This window comes from Triturus cristatus, chromosome 7 (assembly GCF_964204655.1).
Source record: "Triturus cristatus chromosome 7, aTriCri1.1, whole genome shotgun sequence".
Taxonomy (NCBI): domain Eukaryota; kingdom Metazoa; phylum Chordata; class Amphibia; order Caudata; family Salamandridae; genus Triturus; species Triturus cristatus.
In genome coordinates this window covers 1,726,649,532-1,726,672,599 of record NC_140590.1, presented here as the reverse complement: position 1 = coordinate 1,726,672,599, position 23,068 = coordinate 1,726,649,532, and the positions used below count along the sequence as shown (strand labels likewise).

The 23,068-nt window shown below is 40.7% G+C and overlaps 1 protein-coding gene across 1 annotated transcript in view; it reads left to right on the top strand.

Moving 5' to 3' along the window:
• The window catches only part of LOC146812907 (killer cell lectin-like receptor subfamily F member 1), a 67,867-nt gene that overhangs the window by 19,800 nt on the left and 24,999 nt on the right, over positions 1–23,068 (top strand). Inside the window, exon 3 of the mRNA XM_085615224.1 lies at positions 4,005–4,117. Coding sequence (XP_085471350.1) covers positions 4,005–4,117 — 113 coding nt within the window. The remainder of the gene's footprint in view (positions 1–4,004; positions 4,118–23,068) is intronic.

Genomic DNA, 23,068 nt, shown 5'->3' with positions numbered 1-23,068 from the left:
AATCTGGGGTGGTGAGGCTGGGGCAGATGCGAGGGGGGCTGTAAAAGATAAGTAAATAAATAACTTACCTTATCACTGCCGGGTCTCTCCTCCACATCAGGACTCTGCTGAACAGGAACCAGGAAGCACCCAGGCTCTCCTGACCAATCACAACACTGCAATGCAGGGTTGTGATTGCTAAGCACCCAAGCTCCCTGACCAATCACAATGCTGCAATGCAGCATTTTGATTGGTCTGAGCGCCAACGTTTGTTGCTCAGACGGGGACTGGGGGCCTGAACATGTTCTCCATGCAGGCTGTAATGCAGCCTTCTATGGAGAACATGCAAAGTGCGCATGACTGTTTGGATAGCCCAAGAGGGCAGGCCAAACAGTAATTGTGCACTTGGAGTGGGCAAACCACTCCTCCCCTGCCCTGTCCTGCTCTGAAAGCACAGCAGCCCCGCCCACCCGCAGAGCAGCACGGAAACATAAAATGATAATAACTTTGTTATTATCATTTTATGTTGCCTTTATTTACACTGCTTAAAAGCAGTGCGGTGACGCTCCGTCCCCTTAGCTGAGAAGCCGCCACTGCCTCCTTCAACCTTAAATAAAAAAGGGTCAAGGGGCCCAGCACAAGTGACAGCTATCCTAGCAGGTTTTCAGCAACACCTCTAACATTTGCTGGGGTAGGTGTGATTTACCCCAACTTCAAATAAACCACTTCCAGAATGTGTGCACTGGCTCATAAAATATGTACCATGTGATTTGAAGTTCACATTATTACATCCATGTCCCGAAAAAACAAAGTCAAAAGTGGCTACTGAACAAAACCTAAAAAGGTGTGAAATTCCAAATTTGTTAGCCACATTAACACAGTCTCAAAACCCCGCCATGCATTTTTACCTAGTTACAATTTCACTCATGTTGTACCACATTACACAATCTACAATATCAGGGAAGACTTAAAATGATCACGTATAGATGGGCTCCATATTTGCTATGCGAAAAATGTGTAAGACAACGAAAGCATACATGGGCACTATGATACTCTGAGATATTGGAGATATAAAATGCACACTATGATGTACTAACAGGCCTCACGTCCATTGCAACAAAGTGACTAATCAATGTCAGACATTTTCACAAAGTAGCAAAACCCTCCCACGCCAATTTTTTTTTGCAATTCTTATTTCAAATAACTTCGCCATTCAATCATACCATCTCTGACACACTAATCTGCACATTTATGAAAATACTCACGCAGCCTCTCAATTTCATCTCATGTTCAGTTTTTCTAAGTAATGAGAAGGGTGAGAGATAACGTTAGTTTGGTATGGTGGGGGTGGGAGATAAGCTTAATGTTGGGCTGAATTTTTGAATTTCATAGAGTTTTTAAATGTTATGCCCTACCTACGATTGCAACTGCTAACCACTGCTTCCCAGCTTTAACTTTAGCTGTTTCAATTAATAGTGTGTGTGTATGTATATGTGTGTGTATGTGTGTTTGCGTGTGTGTGTTTCTGTGTATGTGATATAAAAAGACCCTTTTGATGAGTGCACCAGGCAGCATTTGGAAACCCTAAAACTTAACAGATGTTTCTTTCCAGGATTTCTTAGAGGACATAGAAATGAGTAGACAAAATTTAAATACCTGTAAATGAAGGGTACAAATATTTCTAAGTATATTTCAAAATATATCAGCAGCAAAAAAAAACAATAGTGAGACATCTATTTTATTCTGGAGTGTGAGTTTATAATAGGATCCAAATAATCAAGATACCATACTTGGTGATGCGCAAATGATAAATTGTCACTGAAAACCATATTCCACAAGTTATCATTTGTGCGCTATGTAGTTTTATCAGTAAAATGATATATCTGTGCACAATTAGTGGCCATTTCATTCGAAAATGTGCTGTATGTAAAGGACAGTGTGTTACGACACCATGCTTTAGCGATATATTGGCAACAGTTTGCTCCAAAATGCACCACTGGACACATGCTACCCCTTTACCATTCTCCTGCTGAATGGGTGCTGCAAATTTGCTACACCCATTTTTTGCGTGCATTTTTCACAATCCATATACCAGCTGTGATACAAAATTGATGGCAGCTACCCCACTATGAAAATTGATCCAGCATTACTGACTGCAAGTGAATAATAAGTGATTGGACTTGAAATAACTTTTGAATGAATAGCAAAATGGTAGCTGCTGACTTGGTGCTCAGCAGCGTGTCTTGACCCTGGTTTCCACGCCAACAGAGTGATGGTCATTAGTTCGCTGAGGATGTAAGGTCTGTGAGTGGGTGATTGATCACTGAATTTGGTATCTGTTTTTTGTACCACAAAGGCATGCTGCTATTTGAGACTTGGACGGGTCAAGTGTCAGCTGTGCCAAGCCTCCTTCTGTGTCGGCCGGCACCAATCTGGGGTGGTGAGGCTGGGGCAGATGCGAGGGGGGCTGTAAAAGATAAGTAAATAAATAACTTACCTTATCACTGCCGGGTCTCTCCTCCACATCAGGACTCTGCTGAACAGGAACCAGGAAGCACCCAGGCTCTCCTGACCAATCACAACACTGCAATGCAGTGTTGTGATTGCTAAGCACCCAAGCTCCCTGACCAATCACAATGCTGCAATGCAGCATTTTGATTGGTCTGAGCGCCAACGTTTGTTGCTCAGACGGGGACTGGGGGCCTGAACATGTTCTCCATGCAGGCTGTAATGCAGCCTTCTATGGAGAACATGCAAAGTGCGCATGACTGTTTGGATAGCCCAAGAGGGCCGGCCAAACAGTAATTGTGCACTTGGAGTGGGCAAACCACTGCTCCCCTGCCCTGTCCTGCTCTGAAAGCACAGCAGCCCCACCCACCTGCAGAGCAGCACGGAAAAAAAAAATCATAATAACTTTGTTATTATCATTTTATGTTGCCTTTATTTACACTGCTTAAAAACAGTGGGGTGACGCTCCTTCCCCTTAGCTGAGAAGCCGCCACTGCCTCCTTCAACCTTAAATAAAAAAGGGTCAAGGGGCCCAGCACAAGTGACAGCTATCCCAGCAGGTTGTTAGCAACACCTCTAGCATTTGCTGGAGCAGGTGTGATTTACCACAACTTCAAATAAACCACTTCCAGAATGTGTGCACTGGCTCATAAAATATGTACCATGTGATTTGAAGTTCACATTATTACATTCATGTCCTGAAAAAACAAAGTCAAAAGTGGCTACTGAACAAAACCTAAAAAGGTGTGAATTTCCAAATTTGTTAGCCACATTAACCCAGTCTCAAAACCCCGCCGTGCATTTTTACCTAGTTAAAATTTCACTCATGTTGTACCACATTACACAATCTACAATATCAGGGATGACTTAAAATGATCACGTATAGATGGGCTCCATATTTGCTATGCGAAAAATGTGTAAGACAACGAAAGCATACATGGGCACTATGATACTCTGAGATATTGGAGATATAAAATGCACACTATGATGTACTAACAGGCCTCACATCCATTGCAACAAAGTGACTAATCAATGTCAGACGTTTTCACAAAGTAGCAAAACCCTCCCACGCCAATTTTTTTTGGCAATTCTTATTTCAAATAACTTCTCCATTCAATCATACCATCTCTGACACACTAATCTGCACATTTTTGAAAATACTCACGCAGCCTCTCTATTTCATCTCATGTTCAGTTTTTCTAAGTAATGGGAAGGGTGAGAAATAAGGTTAGTTTGGTATGGTGGGGGTGGGAGATAAGCTTAATGTTGGGTTGAATTTTTGAATTTCATAGAGTTTTTAAATGTTATGCCCTAGCTACGATTGCAACTGCTAACCACTGCTTCCCAGCTATAACTTTAGCTGTTTCAATTAATAGTGTGTGTGTATGTATATGTGTGTGTATGTGTGTTTGCGTGTGTGTGTTTCTGTGTATGTGATATAAAAAGACCCTTTTGTTGAGTGTACCAGGCAGCATTTGGAAATCCTAAAACTTAACTTAACAGATGTTTCTTTCCAGGATTTCTTAGAGGACATAGAAATGAGTAGACGCTCCTATTGGATCGGCCTCCAGTACAATGACATCACTTCTGAATGGACATGGATCAATGGCTCCACACTGCGAAAAGGAAGGTACGTGGCAAATCAAATCTAATTATTTCTACCCTGGATGTACTCTGAATTTTGGTTGGAACTGCACATGAATTTAAATTGGAAGAGGAAAATCTTGCTCTAGGTGAGGTAGGGAGAGAAGTGTTAGATGCAAAAAATCACCTGTATGGTAAGGTGTGGGTTGGTGCAGCCTAACTTTTATGAAGGCTCCGAAAGAGACAAGCCTGAACAATGGTCTTTCTTCCAGGGAGGTTGTATTACGAAGATACGTTCAGGTAGGTTTTGAAGCTTTCTTCTGTCATGAGGCATAAACCACCAACTCCTGCTGCCAGCCTGCTGTTACTCCAGAAGTCAACTGTCTAAATCAGAGTGCTGCCATGGAGATAGAATAGCAAGCACATGCAGCACAACTCAAAAGATCACAACACATCCCCCTTACAGAGGAAACAAAAAGGAAAAGAAAGAACAAATTGACAAAAACAATAATGTAAGTAAATCTTGTACAATATCAACAACAATATAAATTCAAATACAATTTCCTGCAAAAATAAGTAAAATTGAGAAATTAGGACATTTCATAATCCTCATACCTTAACGGAAGTCGATGAGTTCTAGAAGGGTGAGATGGAGAGTCTCTATTGGAAAGTGCATCAAAGGTTGGTGAAACATCTGGGCATGATGGAAATATAGATTTATCACCATGGAACTTTGCCAACCGAGACATACTCCACTTACCACCATTATGTACAGTGACCACATTTCTGTAAACAGCAATAATAACAAAAGGTCCCATGTAATCAGTGACCCCTTTTTGGTGCCAGCGTGGTCTCTTGACCCAAACCCATTCGCCAACCACCCATTTTACAATTTTGGTGGATTTTTTCTCATCAAATCTTTGTTTGTACGAGTATTGATACATTTTGATTTTACCACTCACCTCTTCCTCACTTAAAATAGGACCTTCGATTGGAGGTAACTAGGTTGGATTGAATTTAGAAGAAGCAACTCTGCCATGTAATATCTGAAATAGGGACCTCTGCAAAACACAGTTAACAGCAGTGCGATGAGCCCAGCATGTGTCTCTTAAAATTACTTTCAGAGGAAGTCTCGATACCACAGCTCTTTGCACACACGCTTTGACTACCCTGTTGTTGCGTTCTGCCAATCCATTTGCTTGAGGCAAATGCAAAGCAGTTCTCTGATGCACTATGCCATACTCATTCAAAAATTCATGCATTTCCTGCGAAACAAACTGGAGCCCATTGTCAGTGACAATGTGCTTTGGAACGCCTTCAGTAGCAAATTCATCTTTAAGAAAATCAATCACAGTTCTTTTACTTACTGAACTGACACACCTGGTAGAGACACATTTAGATGAATAATCCACTAAAAGAATCACAAACCTATCTCCAGGATTTAATAGCTCAAAAGGACCCATCAGATCTAAACCCTATTTCATGCATGGTTCCTTGGGAACATCAACAGGAGAAAGTGGAGTATTGTTGACAATCCGGGACTTATCACAAGAACTACACTTGTTGCATTCCTTAACTACTTTCTCAACTTGTCCATCCATTTTCGGCCACCGATACCTTTCACACAAACGAGACTTAGTAAGACCTCTTCCCAGGTGTCCTTCATGGGCTAAATTAATTAGCTTAGATCTAAGTCCATCAGGAGGAATTACTCTTTCACAGCGCATGAGTTGTCCATGAGAAAGAGTGAGTTCACACCTGACTGCCCAAAAAGGAAATACATCAGAATCCACACTTTTGCTATTAGGCCAACCTTCTACAACAAAACGTGTTAATGTTGGAAACAAAGTATCTTCTAGTCTGGAACTCTCCCATTCACACTCAGGAATGGTGACTCCTTAACCCAAGCAACACTGAAGGTATCATTGTCAAGGGAATTCTCAGTGTACTCAACAGGTAATCGTGACAAACAATCTGCCACCTTGTTAGCCTTGCCCGGAAGATATTCCACAGAAAAGTTGTACTCTTCAAGACCTTCACTCCAACGCTTTAGTCTTGGAGTGAGTCTTTCACTTTCCGTAGAGGAGAACACTTGCACAAGGGGCCAATGATCAGATCTGACTACAAAGGGAATACCCCATAAATAAAATTTAAAGTGTTTGAATCCCCCACGCTATGGCTAAAGCTTCCCTTTCAATGCAGGAGTATTGTTGTTCTGATTTCTTTAATGCCCTGGAGGCAAACACCACAACCCTTTCTTCTCCACACTCCAATTGTGAAAGTACAGCCCCAAGACCACTCAAACTTGTATCAGTAGTGAGAATTGTTTTCTTCTTGGAGTCGAAATGACCCACAGTAGGCATTTTACCAATAGTTTCTTTGACAAGACTGAAAGCAGAAGCACACTCAGGGGACCAATCAAAATGTACACCCTTTTTTAGTAAAACTCTGATAGGCTCTACAATGGAGGCAAAACCTTAAATGAATTTGGAATAAAATTCTGCAAGTCCCCGAAAGGACCAAACTTGCTCTTTGTCAGTTGGGGCAGGAGCATCAAGAATACTTTTTGCTAGATCTAATTTAGGTTGAATGCCCTCCCCTGATATCACATGACCCAAATATGTTACAGAAGACACGGCAATTTTAGATTTCATGAGATTGACAGTTAAACCACTGTTGGCCAGTCTATGAAGAGTGCTTCTCAGAGTTGTATCGTATTCAAGGTCATCTTTGCCATAAATTAAAATGTCATCCTGAAAAAACATGACATTGGGAACTCCTTTCAAAACCAATTTCATTATTCGTTGAAAACAAGCAGCCGCAGAGGCTAATCCAAATGGCATTCTGTTAAATCGGAAGGCCCCGAGTGGTATGACGAACGATATGAGGTGTCTGGAATCCGGATGGTCGGGAACTTGATGGTACGCTGAAGATAAATCCAAAACGCTAAAAACTTTTGCACCATCAAGTATGGTAATCGATTCAGAGATATTGGGAAGTGGTTGACGATCTACCCATATACATTTATTTAGGCTTCTCAAGTCAGCACACATCCGAATACTCTTCCCTCCATCCTTCGGGGCCAAAACCACTGGGGTCAACCATTCTGAGGATTCAATTTCCTCAATAATATTGTGGGAAACTAGTCTTTTGAGTTCACACTCAAGAGGTATCAACATCATATTGGGAACCTTTCTGACTTTATGTACTACTGGTAAGGCTCTTTCCTTGAGTATAATTCGGTGCTCAAAATTTTTAAGTAGACCTAAATTATCAGAGAAAACCTGGGGAAATTCATCAAAAACTTACTAAATGATAAATTGTGGTCCACTAACATGACTTGTTCTGAAGGACATCTAGCATTAGGGTTCAAAATTATGCCCAAGTCCCTTTGGTGCCTCCATCCTAGGAGGTTGTCACCACGTTTGGCCACATACATTTTCCCAATTGTCTCTCTACCTTTAAAATGGATTTTCAAAATGACATAACCTGTTACATCTATATGTGAACCTCCATAACTCACAGGATTTATATCAGGGGGAAACAGTTCAAGATCAGGAAGCTTCTTGTCCCAAATTTCATTCCCAATCATAGTAAATGGGGAACCCGAGTCAGCTAAAACAACAAACAATTTATCCCCAATCACCACGTCACATTCCTGCATGTGAATATGTTCAGCATCTACTGCACCATCATTTCTTACACTTAACATTGTGGTTTTGGTTGAGACATTTGAGCTAACATTCTCATGTGTGACATCGCTAGTGCGTACACTTCCTCCAGACTTACATACTCTTGCATAATGACCTTTGATTCCACATTTAAGGCAAGTGGTATTCTTAGCGTAACATTGGGGATAATTGGAAGAATGATTGTTACTACCACATCTGTAACATTTCATTCTCGAAGAGTCTGAAAATGTCTTTGGTTTAGGACCTCGGACAATTTTGGACACATTATCAACTAATTCATGAGGATGACTAGGGCAAGGACAAGATTCTTTTTGGGTTACTCTGTGAATACTACTCAGTGTCGGAGTGTCATCAGGAGTAGATTTTTGGGTTTTCATTTCTTTGACCCAACCAGACGTATTTTCCATTCCTTCGACAATGGCTACAGCTTCTTTGAGTGAAGGATTTTTTGAAAGAAGCTTTTCTTGCACTCTGGAGCTGTTAGTGCATCTAACAAGTTGGTCATGAATTAGTGAATCCGTTAAATCACCAAATTTGCAAGTGCGAGCAAGGGTTTTGAGTGATGCTACATAGTTGCCCACTTTTTCATTGTGTTCTTGGACTCTCATGAAGAACTTATGTCTTTCTAAAACGATGTTAATGCGAGGTTCGAAATACTTTTCCAACATTTTCATGGACATACCAAAAACATCTGAAGCATCTCCACTCCCTTCACCAATAGGAATTGCGTCAATGCTCTCGTAAATATTGCGTCCTTCAATCCCTAGGTTATGGAGAATAATTGCTTGTTTTCTGTGAGCTGAGAATTTTTCACCACCAATCGCAACTAGGTAAGAGTCAAATAATAACTTCCATTGCTTCCAGGGTAAAAGCGGTTCACTTTTTCGCAGAGAAATGGAGGTGTTTGACTCATGTTAGTTGCAGACATGGTGAAGTTCAAATGGATTGTAAGGTGAAATAAATAAATAAATACATTTTGCACCGTCAAATAATGTGTAGTTAAAAATTGGACTACTACCAGCATAGAAAAACAGATTGCAGAATTGTCATTTTGTAAAAGTTGAAAAATAAACAGATAATAAATACTTCAATCTTGTCAAAGAGATAACTGTGTGGTAATTCAAAAGATTCTAGAATAATAGAAGTGCTGGCAGAAAGGTAAAAAGTTTAATTGTAGAACCTTGTGAAACAATATAAAATAGTTGCGATGTTTTCAAATAGTAGGGGAAATCCAAGTGCAGGCAAAAACAGCTTTATTGTTTAAACGGCAGAATCATACCTGAAATTGTTCATTCCATCAGTGTATGATCATGAATCCAGACGCGGTTAATTCCGGATCGGTGAGGCTCCGTGTGAGTTGCTAAGGTACAGCTCAACAAGATGGCCGCACGCACGCGCGTAATTTAATGTGCGCGACGTGCACGATGACGTGTGTGATGATGGGCAGATGGTGGGGAAGTCTCGAGCTCCGTCTCGAGTTACTCACCGTCAAACAGAGAAAACCTTGAAAAAAGTCCGAAATTGGCAGAAAGCGTCGGACAGAAACGGGAGTCACAGGAGGAAGTTCCTTGAAGACGGCAGAAGAACACTGCTTCACGGGTTTCACAGCAACTTGCTCTGAAGAGAAGACATCCGTGGGTTCGTCAAAGATGGGGAGAGCTGGTGGTAACATGTCCCCTGCAAGTTTTCCCTCGTCACCAGTATTACGAAGACACGTTCAGGTAGGTTTTAAAGCTTTATTCTGTCATGAGGCATAAACCACCAACTCCTGCTGCCAGCCTGCTGTTACTCCAGGAGTCAACTGTCTAAACCAGAATGCTGCCATGGAGATAGAATAGCAAGCGCATGCAGCACAACTCAAAAGATCACAACAGGTTGCTTGTCTGTCTCTTGCATTATAGGGGGGGGGGTTCTAAGGAAGAAGCAGCCTTTTAGTGTATGATTCCAAAGTGAGAAGAAAGACAAGATTAGAACTGCAGAAATTTACCTCAGCAAGAGGCTGGAGTTATCGGAGATCAACAGAAGGAGATCTGGGGAAACAAGGAAGACTGCTATTGGCAATGGCTTTCAGGGTAATAGAAGGGAGCTGAAATGTCGAGAGAAGGAGAGTTTCTGACCTGGCCCCTGTTGAGCATTGGTGGATTACAAGCATTGCAGTGTTGTATATAGACTACGGGATAAGCTGTGTAACAGTCTCCTACCACAGCCCCGTAGATGTTTACAGAACGGATGGGGGAAGGATGGTTATGTCTCAATATAAATAGAACATTTCCTCCAGGCCATGCTAGGTGTTCGTTTTTTAATATCAAAAGTTCAGATGCGATTGCTAGCCAAAGTTAATGATCTGATACATATTCCTGATTGATACATATATTTTGGCAGGCTCAGAATATTTCAACGGGCAACAATTACAAATATCTCTTCACGTTGTGTGCAGAAATCGTGGATGGACTGCGCAGGAGTACCTGCTGCTAAGCTCTAATCATAAATTTCATATTTGTATGCAATGTTACCATAACCCTGACAAACTGCAATTAATTTAATGAGGAAATTATTTTGTTTAAACTATTGACCTCATTGGAGTTATAGTTAAAGTAATATTTTGTAGACGTTTGCAACTTTGTTTTTTATTGGTGGAAACTACGGTTTACAGATGACTCTTCCTTCACTTTATTCATACCCCTAGAAGCAAAGGACATTACAAGGTTATCCCATCCCAAAACCAAAAATAAAGGCTCAGCCTTAGCATTAGAACCATGTCCAGTCTCCTGCATGTATGTAGAAAAGCACTTGCAATTGACGTCAACAATGTTAGAGTGCTTACTCTAAATCTAGGGGTAGGGAAGGGTTTTTCCTTCCCCTGTGAAGTTGTTCTAATTTGGGATCTTTGCATTGGCAAATCTGGGCAAAGTGTTGTAATGTTTAATCTTTCTCATTGGTCTTTCCCGTCCTCCCCTTCCCCATTGTCCTCTCCCGTTTTGACCGTTTAGAATGTTGGTAGGATTCTATTGCAGGCGTCCAGCGGTAACGGTCATTCTGGGCTATGGATATCGGTACCAGCAGATTGAATAAAGATAGCTGTACTTACAGTGACGGAGTCCGCTGCGTTATTTCACTGGCGACGAGTGTTGCGTGAAGGGCAACCATCGATATCCCCTTCGTGTGTGGCCCAGAGGCACTGTTGATGTTCACGGTTTCAGTTTGGATTTAAGGTACAAGGAGTGCTGTCGACGCGAAGTTTTCAGGATCATCGGCGCCGCTTCCTCTGTGAACCAGCGAGCACAACCCAGGGGAGGAGCGTGTTGAATACATCCGGGTTGTGAGTAACCTGAGGAGCAGCGCGGTGAGGGGCGTCGCCACAGCGTGACTTGAACGAGATTCATGCCGTGTAGCTGTGAGGAAGAAGAAATCATCCGGGTCATAACTGGCTGTGAGGAAGTTGTCAGTTCCGGGTGTCTCGTCTAACGTTGTGGTGGATTCAGCGTTCTAAGTGAAGTAAGAGAAATATCGGCGAGTCTGCAGTTTTGGTGCCGCATTGATAATTCTGGCAAATTATACTAGGGGGCAATACTATCCCTTCAATGTGTAGCGGTGAATCCTTGCACCATGTACTATGTTTATGAGGTGAAGTGACAGGAAATTCCAGTGCTGTCGGAAGCTGCGTAGTGGAATAGTAAACAGTGGAAATCCCACAGAAAGAGCATAGTTATAGTCCACTGCTATTCTATTTATTAAGCACATTAAGTATTGTATTGAGCAACATGGCGGCAGCAAGTATGAGCCAACCGCCTCCATTTCTGTCAGAAGCCGGGGAACCCAGTATGACATGGAAAAACTGGAAACAAGGTTTTGAGACTTATCTAATAGCTATTGGCGCAAGTGGGTTTTCAGCACTACGTAGACAGCATATTTTGCTTCATAATCTGGGAGCGGAGGGAAGAAAAGTTTTTGATAGTCTGCCAGATATTGAGGAAGATGACGAGGAAATAGAGGAAAGAGATGTGTATAATGTCACTCTGAGAAAGTTGGAATTACAGTTTGCGGATGAGATAAATGTAGTTCTGGAAAGACACAAGTTCTATGGAAGAATTCAAGGAAAAAACGAAAGTGTGAGCAATTATATTGCCATCCTGAGAGGGTTGGCCAATACGTGTGAGTTCAATGAGTTGACGGATTCGCTCATAAGAGATCAGTTAGTGAGATGCACTAACAATAAGAAAATACAGGAAAAATTGTTAGTTGGGAATCCAGATTTAAGGAAGGCTATAGAAATTGCCAAGAGTATTGAGCACACGGTTGTTTGTATAAAAGAAATGTCTGTCTCTAGTGACAAGGACGTGAATAGAATAAGTGAGGAACTGAAACAGGTTTATGCTGTAAACAGTAAGAAGAAGTTTGAAAATTTTAATGAGCACCAGAAGAAAACATTGACAATGGATAACAAGTTGAAATGTTTTAGGTGCGGCAGCACCAGTCATTTAGCCAATAGTTTGGGATGTTGGGCAAGATCGGCATTATGCAGAAAATGTAACCGCAAGGGACATTTTGCGCGTATGTGTAAAGACATGACAGAGAAAAATGTAAACACCATTGATCAGCAAGATGAGAGTAATAGTAGATTTGTATTACAGGTCAAAGTTGAAAGGAATATGAGTGTGAATAATGTAGACTTACCTAAATGTGAAATAGAATTAGAAGGGAGGAAAGTAGAAGTCTATGTTGATTCATGTTCCCCTTTTACATTTATCAATAGTGAAACATTTCTATCTAAATTTGATGAGAAAGTTGTGTCGCTCATTGAGCCTGACGTGGTTCCTGTGGGATACAACAAGGATCCTATACCATTAGTAGGTATGGCTGTTATGAGGATTATGTTCAAAGGACGCAGCACAGTAGGTAAGGTGTATGTAGCCAAGAAAGGTTCGAATCTTTTAGGGTGGGCCCACCAAAAAGATCTTGGTATCAAACTTGATCCCAGTGCTGAAAGTCCTGTTCTTCTAGTGGATAGATCCGTTTGTGGCACTGAATTAATTAAGGAATTCCCTGAGGTGTTTACAGAGAAATTAGGATGCCTAAAGGAGTACCAACACAAAATAATTTTAAAGGAAAATGCTAAACCTGTAGCATATAAATGTAGAAATGTGCCTATTTTACTTAAGGAACCCCTCAAACAAGAATTAGAGAAGTTAGTCAGACAGAATGTCATTGAACCTATTGAGAATGCGGAGTGGGTTGCTCCCATTGTTATTACTTCTAAGGCCGACAACAAAGCTATAAGATTATGCATTGATTTGAGGGAATTGAATAACAATATATGGATTGATAGACATCCCCTACCCAACATCAATGAGATGTTAAGTCAAATAGGTGAGGCTGAGTTTTTTTCTGTAATTGATTTGTCATCAGCATACCATCAGATTGAGTTGCATCCCGATAGTAAACCTTTAACATCATTTATAACACCCCTTGGGGCGTTCAGGTTTCGTAGGATGCCGTTTGGTCTGGCTTCTGCGGCTGCAGTTTTCCAGAGAGCGATGCAGGGTATTCTCAAAGGTATAGACTCTGTGTTGTGCTTCCAAGATGACCTATTAATTTTTGGGAAAGATGAAAAGGAACATAATGAGAACTTCAGGAAAGTGTTAAGTAGACTAAAGGGTGCGGGCCTGACTTTGAGGAAAGAGAAATGCCAGATTGGTGTAAGATCTGTGACCTATTTAGGACATGTAATATCGCGTGAGGGAATAAAACCCAAAATCAACCTGATAAATGCGATCAAGTCAGCACCTACACCTACTACTAAAGATGAAGTAAAATCCTTTCTAGGGTTGTCGGAATATTATTCCAAATTTGTAAAAAATTTTGCGGGCATTACGCATCCTTTGAGACTATTGTTAAAGAAAGATGTCAAATTTGCATGGGACAAGGACTGCGAGAAGGCATTCCATGACCTTAAAGAAGGTATCAGTAACGCACCTTTCCTGGGGCATTTTGATACATGCAAATCCACCATACTCACCACTGATGCCAGTACCAAGGGGTTAGGGGCAACTTTGAGCCAGTTGGTCAATGGGGTAGAAAGAATTGTGGCTTTTGCTTCCAGGTCACTGTCTGAGGCGGAGGCACGTTACTCAGTAGTTGAAAGGGAGGCATTGGCATGCTTTTGGGCCGTTAAACATTTCAGGGTGTTCTTATGGGGTATCCCATTTGTTATAAAAACGGACCACAAGCCTTTGGTGAATGCTTTTTCTGTCAAAAATATTGAAAGGACCACACCTAGAATTTCAAGATGGTTCCTAGGGTTGGAAGGGTATAACTTTAGAATTGTTTACATTCCAGGACCCAGCAATCATGCAGCGGATTTTTTGTCTAGATTACCCCTACAAGCTTCTGGAGAAGATTTTTATGGAGTGGATGAATTTGTGGTGGCAAGGGTAATGGACGGCATTCAGGAAGATGAGTGGAAGGTGAGTGTTGGCGGTGATCCTGCTCTTAGGAGTGTGAAGGAATTTGTAACTAAAGGGTGGCCCAGTGGATGTTCAGGAGTAGATAACAGTATAAGAGGATATTGGGATGTGAGAGATGAGCTCTTTATACAGGATGATAATGTGTATAGAGGTAGTAAACTTGTACCTCCAGAAAACTTACGTGAGAAAATTGTAGTGTTAGCTCATGAAGGACACCTAGGTTGTAGTCTCACAAAAAACAAGATCAGATTACATTACTGGTGGCCAGGCATGGATTCCATGGTGGAGAGGAATATAAGACAATGTGTTAGTTGTGCTTATAGTGATAAAAGTAAACATATACAACAGGGGAAGATTTCAGCTGTAGAAGTTCCTGATGCACCTTGGAATAAATTGGCTTTGGATATTATTGGGCCCATTGATGTCAAGGGATTAAATGGTAAATTTATACTAACGTTAGTAGATTACCACTCAAAATGGGTTGAGATCAAAATTGTCGAGAGTGTAGTTACCAGTATTGTCATCAAATTCCTTCAAGAGGTATTTAGAAAGGAAGGTATACCTAAAGTTCTGATTACGGACAATGGTGTCCAATTCACGTCTGTGTTGATGAAAGAGTTTTTGCACACCTTTTCCGTGAAGCATCAATATTCTGCACTGTATTGTCCCAGGGCTAATGGCCTTGTGGAACGGGTGAACAGAATGATCAAGGATTGCATTCAATTAAACACTATAAAAGGAGTTGACATAAAGACTGAATTAGACAATATGATTTGGTCATATTTGATAACACCCCATTCCATAACCAAGGTTACACCTTTTAAGGCCCTTAAAGGAAGGGAACCTGGCACCAGATTAAGTCCTTTATGGCTGGTGGGAAATGACTTAGGGGCAGTCAATAGAGACGAGATAATGGAAAGAGTACAGCGCCATCAAGGGCGTTATATGGATAGGTACAACTCAAAAGTACCAGAGAAGAAGACTAGCTGGGAAGTGGGGGAATGGGTAAGGGTGAAACTTCCCAGACACACACTTTCAGGTAGTTCCAAGTATTCTGAAAGGAAAAGAATTACTAAAGTGTTCAAAAATGTGGTTTGTCTTGAAGATGGGCAAATTTGGAGCCAGGACAGAATTGTCAGAGATAACAGCATCAATGTGTGTGACCCTCTTCGAGAGCAAGCTCAAAGAGCCATGGAACAATCTACTTCCAGTTCCGGAGGGAGGGATTTAAGAAACCAATGCAAGAAGCCCATATGGCATAGAGACTACAGTATGACATAATGGTTGTTCCGCATAATTTGTTTCCTTCTGGTTCTGACAATTTGTGATATTGTAATGTATGTAGCCATTGTGACAAAGTTTCCTTGCTGACTATATCGTTGTTTCCACGCCACATTTATTGTACTTCAAATGTCCTATAGGAAGGAGATGTGTTGTAATGTTTAATCTTTCTCATTGGTCTTTCCCGTCCTCCCCTTCCCCATTGTCCTCTCCCGTTTTGACCGTTTAGAATGTTGGTAGGATTCTATTGCAGGCGCCCAGCGGTAACGGTCATTCTGGGCTATGGATATCGGTACCAGCAGATTGAATAAAGATAGCTGTACTTACAGTGACGGAGTCCGCTGCGTTATTTCACAAAGCTTATCAAATTTTGTGAATTGGGAATGTGGAGTTTTACCAACCGACATCACCGCCCGTGAAGAATAAGAATCCTGCAACTGGAAAACAGTTGTTGACCCCCATGATGGAGTAAAAGACAAGGAGTGCTCAGGCTTGTGCGCAGAGGATGGCTGGAGCACAGGGGCTTGTGAAGGGTATGAGGAGATGTAAAGACTCAGAGTAACCTTCGCTGGATGGGTGTGCACCCTAAATATCGACCCCAGAATATCAATGGGACAGAATATCAAGGCCAAAATATCAAAGCAAAATCGACAGATAAGTCTAGATTTTCTATATCTAACTCAACATATATGTATCTGTGCAGTACATATATCTTCACGGTGAACATCAAATCTATACTTTCCTATGTGCACTTACCTTTTTATATTTTGTCCTTCGATATTCTGTCCTCGATATTCTTGTACCACGATAGTCTGGTGACCGATGTTGAGTAGTACAATCACAGGAGATATGGGACAATGCGACTTGGGACAATGCTAGGAGGAAAAGGAGGGGCAGGGCACTTGTGGGGCTCGGGTCACTGAAAGGGGAATGTAGTTGAGCAGGGGGTGTTCATCCAAAGCCCCATGTGGAGGCAGGAACTGTTTCACATTGCTGAAATAGTTACAATACCTGTCCATTGTTTTATTTACACTGTGCAGGCTGTGCACTTTGAAGAGTTTACAGAAATGTGTAGCAAGTTAGTGCACATTACAACTTCGCACACCCCATGTTAAATTCCTTGAGTGCTGAACAATTTTCCAATCTCTAACCTGAATCTGTTGAAGAAAATGACATACCCACCAACAAAGATGCATGTTTTGGGTATAAAAGATACAAAAACTATCAATCCAACAAAATATTTCTTTTGGGTTAAAATCTGCAGATTATGCGGCAGATGATGGATTAGGTGGCAAATGCCTCAAATCTATAGTCGCAGGAAAATCGCTGCACAGTCGCATAATTCCAATGGCCCTCTTTATTGCGGAGCGTGCTTGGATGCGTTTATCCAGTCACCCAACCATCTGCCCATGCACTAACCACTCATCCATGTGTTAAATCTTTCATCCATTCCCTCATGCATCTATCATCATCTGCCCATTGACTTATTTGTGCATGTCGCTTCTTGTCCATCCACAACACCACACCAGCATAAAACTATAAACTGATGAAGAGGTACTTTGAGTGATCAATGATCAGCCAGAATTATTGTCTTTGCTGCTAAATTAAGAAGCTGTGAAAGTTCATCTGCATGGGTATTGATTGAACAAAATGCTATGGGAACTGAAAGTGACATCACAGACTCTTTGCTTTTAAATACATCACTGGAAGTGACATCATATGACCTTGATCCGCAAGTCTTCCCAGGAAATGATGTCACAGGACCTTAACTCTGATGACATCAACATAATTGACATCAATTAAGTTTCATATAACTGCATGTTTGATATAATAGCACAACTTGCATTTAAGTGTATGTTGTGTGCATGTACGACGGTGATATTGTATTTGTATCTGAGAGCATGCATGTGTCAGAATCCGTTTTCGTATGTATGAGCATATGTGCTTGTGAATGAAAGCAAGTGAATAAGAGTGAGTGAGAATGAATGAGAAATAATGAATGTAAGTGTTAGAGAGTGTGAGGGGTGTGAGTGAGAACGAGCGAGAAAGAGTCACTTAGAAAAGAGTGAATTCAATTGAGTGTGAGTGAGAAACTATGAGTGCGCCAGAGTGAGAATGAGTGTGAGTGAGAGAGGATTATTGATAGAGTAAGAGTGCATGCAAATGAGTGTGAAGGAGTGAGTTAGTGCAAGTGACTGACAATGAATAAATGAGAGCAAATGAGGAAGAATAATGAGACCTGGCGTACTGAACATAATTCTTGGCTTCCTGAGAGACCTGTGGCAAATGCTTGTGCTGGCATTTTGGGGGCAATTCTTCGCATGATACGCACCTGTGACCAAATATTGACACATGCATACTAGAGGTAATACTGGACACTGACATACTACAAGTATCACTTAGTACCTGCATACCAGAAGTAATACTTGGTATATGGGAAATCCATAGCAGAATGCTGGCACTGACATACTGGAGCTAATTTTTGGCATGGGGTACCCATTGAAAAAATGCTGATGCTTGCATACAGGAGAATCTTGTTGGCATAGCAAGAACCGGTTGCAAAAGGCTGGTATTGGCACATTGGAGACACTTCTTGGCATGTTAGGGCAGCCGAAGCATATAGCAGCTTGAAACCCATGAAAAATGCTGTTGTAGTAGACCCTCTGCAGGGTTGCATTAGACCCTCTGCACACCCCTCGTGCAATCCATTCAATGTATATTCAATCTGTATAAAATAGTTTTTTCTTCTTTTTTTATTTTGAAAACCCTTTCTCTTTGAGGTTGAAATGGCTAAACTGCATTTAATGATTTTTTTTTTATGTGCTATGTTGTGTAAATTTTAATGTGTCAATGAGTGTAGTTTTTTCACTGAAGTCCTGTGCATTGGTTTTAATATCCGTTTGTAGTTGTCTTTTATATATGTTTATGCCGTGTACTTATGTTGGTTTGTGTATTATTTTTTCAGCCCTGATGAAGTTCCCCTTGAGGGAATGAAACGCGTTGGCTGAGCTTTTCGTATTTTTGAACTGATTTGTGAATTTGAAATAAAGACCGTTTTTTTTATACTAAAAAAAAAAAAAAAACTATCAATCCATCAGAAATGTTTGCAAAGTCTGGGGCAAAATCTTCTTGCGGGCCCTTTATGGTACATTAGAACTAACCTTACAGTCAAGCTGCTGCCTGCCAGCCGCATAATCCATCGGAATTATGTACCCTACTTGCCAATCCTGCCATTTATATTCATGCAATCATAGTACATGGGCCTTATCTTGTCAGTCCTGTTCCAGGATTGCAGTGTAAATTCACACTATTATCACAACTACTTTCAATTTTTAAATAATTGTAAATGTACATTTGTTTTCCTTCCCTCTAGGTTGCGTTCTCAGCAAAATTAAATACTATGCTTCTTTAAAGTGCTTTTCAATTAAAAAGCCCAACTTTAACGTAGAAAGTCTTTTTTTGTTTTGTTCTAATATCTTTTTTCATATTAAAAGAGAAATACATTTGCAATATACGAACAATACAACAGAATAGAGTGAAATATAAACAAATTCATTCTGAAAAATGTTAAGAATAAAAAGATTTCATGGCAAGAGTCAGTGGACTGGGATAAAAAGAATGGTAAATGTGTCATTATTTTAAGGAGGTGAGCAATTAAATATCATGACATATAGTAGATGTTACAAATTCACCAAGTAATATTATAAATCCAAGATATATGAATCAGGCAAAGCAACTGCATATATCATTGCAAAAACATGTACTAGTTGTATTGTTTAACAAATAAAAATGATCAGCCGGGGGTAAGTGGAAAAGAAGAAGAAAAAGAATACTGAGGAAAAGACAGACAAAAGAAAAGATAGGATTTAAAGAAGGTGGGAGGGGACATCTGCTCCGATGGAAAAAAATAAATTAAGAAATTGAATCAAAAGGATACTGAGCTACCAACCCCTGAGAAGACAAATTCATATAGTTTTCCAGAGACCGCAAAACATTACTAGAGATGGCAGGTGAGTAATGCTTTTTCTCAACAAAAATATAAGCTCCACGTAGGTATGAGACCCATGCCCACCAGGCATGATAAGATAGAGAGTGAAAAGATTTCCATTCTGTTAGTATAATTTTAACAGCTATGGATAAAAGTAGATCTAACAGCGCCAGATCTGTATTGTCGAGGGGTGGAGGAGGAACTGCAGCTCATGGACCAGGTAAAATCATAGGCAAAGAAAGTTCTATAGGTGTATTAAAAATTAATGATAAGTGTTTCTGTATCGGGCACCAAAAGAAATTTTATAATGTACATTCAAAGAACATGTGTGAATGGGTGCCTGGTACAAGATTACAATTACAACATATATCACTATCTTGTAGTTTCAATTTATGTAAACGAGCCGGGGTCCAATGTAGAAGATTTAATGTGAAGAATTCAGATTGGCTAAGTGAAGGAGCAATATTATTACGAAGGGATAATTTCCCAATCAAATACCAAGGGGGTCATCAGTATGGCGGGCGGACTTTGTCCGCCCCCTATACCCCCGGGAAACGGGACCACCCGCAATGCATGCGGCGGTCCCGCAACTACAATTAGGATGCGCCCACCACACTGGTGGGCGCATCCTGCATTCATGACATTTGCAGCGGGCGGTGCTTTCAGCACCGCCCGCCGCAATGCCACAAAAGCAAGTTGTGCCTTTCAGTGCTTGCCACATTGTACATTGAAATGCAGGGGGGTACCATAGGTGCACCCCTGCTACGGGCCCCCAATGTCGAAGACTGCATGCCTTTCATGCCACGGAAAGGCATGTCCCCGCCTGCATATTAATATGGATGGCGGTGTCTACCAGACAACGCCACCATGTTAACAGATTTTCCGCCCGGTAGGCAATCGGGCGGATTGCCTCCCGGCCCCGCCATAGTAATATGGTGGGGGGTAATTGGCATGCGGGCGGGAAAGAATGTCGGGCAGATCGCCACCGCCATGCGGGCGGTGGCAATCCACCCGATATTCTAATGGGCCTCTAAGTATCTTGTGAAATATGTTTCAAAATCTCATCTGCAAAATGATGAGACCATTTAACAGAAGTAATTGTAGACTGTGAAGGGAATGCAGCGGATAAGAATTTATAAATTTTAGACGCAGTATGGCCTAAACGTAACCACATAGAAAGGAGTGAGCTAATACCCGAATCCGTAGACAGGGGTATTTTAGCAATTTTAACCTTTAGTTTAAAAAAAGAATAAAAGTCCATATTGCAAAGATTATATTTCTTGGCTAAAAAAGAAAAGGGAAGCAGATCATGATTAGAATCATATAGGTCCTTCACCAATCTAATACCTTTGGCAGTGCAAAAAGAGGCTATGCTAGGATCAATGTCAGTAGAAAGTTTAGGGTTATGACATAAAGAAGACCATTTTGAATTATGTATAGGTTTAGATACTTTTTTATCAACATATTTTAATGCATTAGTCGTGTCTCATATAATCCGTTGAGATTGATCTAAAATAAGCTTAGAAGCTATGAGAATAGAAGGGGTGGAAAAAGGAGTGCAAAGTTCCCGTTCAATGTAAATCCAAGGGGGTACCCGTTGTGAATCCGGTAAGAGCCAAAGAGCACCTTTAGATGCTAGGAAGGAAATCTGATATAGATTCCAGTCCAGAAGAAGATTACAACCTCCCAACTCAGAAGGTTTCCTGATGTATTTGGACGCAATTCTAGCTCTCTTATCACTCCACAAGAATTTTGAAGAGATGGAATCAAGCTCACGGAAGAAGGCTGAAGAAGGTTTTATAGGTAACATGGAAGATAAAATTTAATAATCAGGGTTATCATCATTTTCAGAGTTTGTAATCTTCCCCACCAAGAAATATATTTAGGAGACCAGGAAGATAATAGGTTCTTAGCCTTGGATATGATATGAGATTCATTATAGGTGATAGTGTCCGACAGGTTCTTACAGAACCAAATCCCTAAGTATTTGATACAAGTTGATTGCCATTTAAACCCTGAATCACTTATGTGAACAGGAAAACACAATGCAATTAGGGGGAACAATTCCGTCTTCTCTTTGTTAAGAGTGTACCCAGAGACGAGCGAAAAATCATTTACGATATTAGAGATGACGGGGATTGCTGTTGCAATATCTTCTGAAAAAATAAGGACGTCATCAGTGTACGCAGCGGTTTTAAGCGTTCACAAACCAAATTGAAATCCCTTAATACCCTGCTTCATATTAAGTAGACGAAGAAGTGGATCTATAGTTAGGAGAAAAAGAAGGGGTGAAAGAAGGCACCCTTGTCTAGTGCCCTGACGAAGACTAAAAAAGGAAGATGTAGTGCCATTCATTCTAATATTAGCTTCTGGCTGCGCATAAAGAGATATGACCATATTAATAAAGGAATAACCAAGGGTTTGTTATTCTAATAACGCTTGTAAAAATGGCCAAGAGACTTTATCAAAAGTCTTTTCAGCGTCAAGGGCTATCACTGCCATAGCATTTTCCAATATATGACAAAAGGTCTGAATGTTTAGGGTCAGCATGATCCTTACCATCCTTTGGTATATCTACAATAGTAGCCTCAGCAGCCGAACCAGCAACCATACCAGAAACAACATAATCATCAAAAATCATCTTAAGATATTTGATTACTGAAGGAACAAAAGTTTTATAAAAGGCGATAGGAAAGCCATCTGGCCCTGGAGCTTTTCCCAAGTGAGTAGCCTTAATATCAATTGGTTTCCCTAATTCAGTCATGTCACCATTTCTATAAGTAATATGAGAAATGCAAGTCATATTGACATTCGTGTTTTGATATTTTGGCATTGGAGCAAAAAGCTTACCAGCTCTATTCCGAAACGATAAGTTACAAGATTTTTGGGCATGTACACCAATATAAGCTCTTTTAATGACAACAAATTAAAAGCGTATTTCAGTTTTTTTATATCCTGCAGGAGTGATTTGTCATTGATTGTCTAAATAATTCCTTTTTTGTTTAACCCCTTCGCTGCCAGGCCCTTTCCCCCTCCTGTGCCAAGCCTTTTTTTGGCTATTTGGGGTAGTGCGCGCTTAGGCCCCTGTAACTTTTTGACCACATTAGGTATCCACGCCAAATTTGCGTCCTTTTCTTCCAACATCATGGGGATTCTAAAGGTACTCAGGGTTTGTGGAGTTCCCTGGAGGGGTCACAGAAATGAGCCAAAATACAGCAAAATTTTGTTTTTTTTTGGAAAAATTGGAAAAACGGGCTGCAAATGAAAGCATCTGGGTTTTTCCCTGCAAATGTGATCAAAAAAGGGTTTGTGGGGTTGAAATCACCATTTTCCCAGCTTTTCGGGGATACCAGCCTTTTGTCAGAAACCCAACATTTTTTACACAGTTTTGGCATTTTTCTGGGACATAGCCTATTTTTGCTATTTTTTGTGCTTTTGACCTCCTTCCAGTTAATGGCAGAAATGGGTACAAAAGCAATAATGGATCCTGGAAAGCTATACATTTTCAAAAAGAAGACAAAATTCTGAATTCAGCAAGGGGTCATTTGTGTAGATCCATCAAGGTTTTTTTA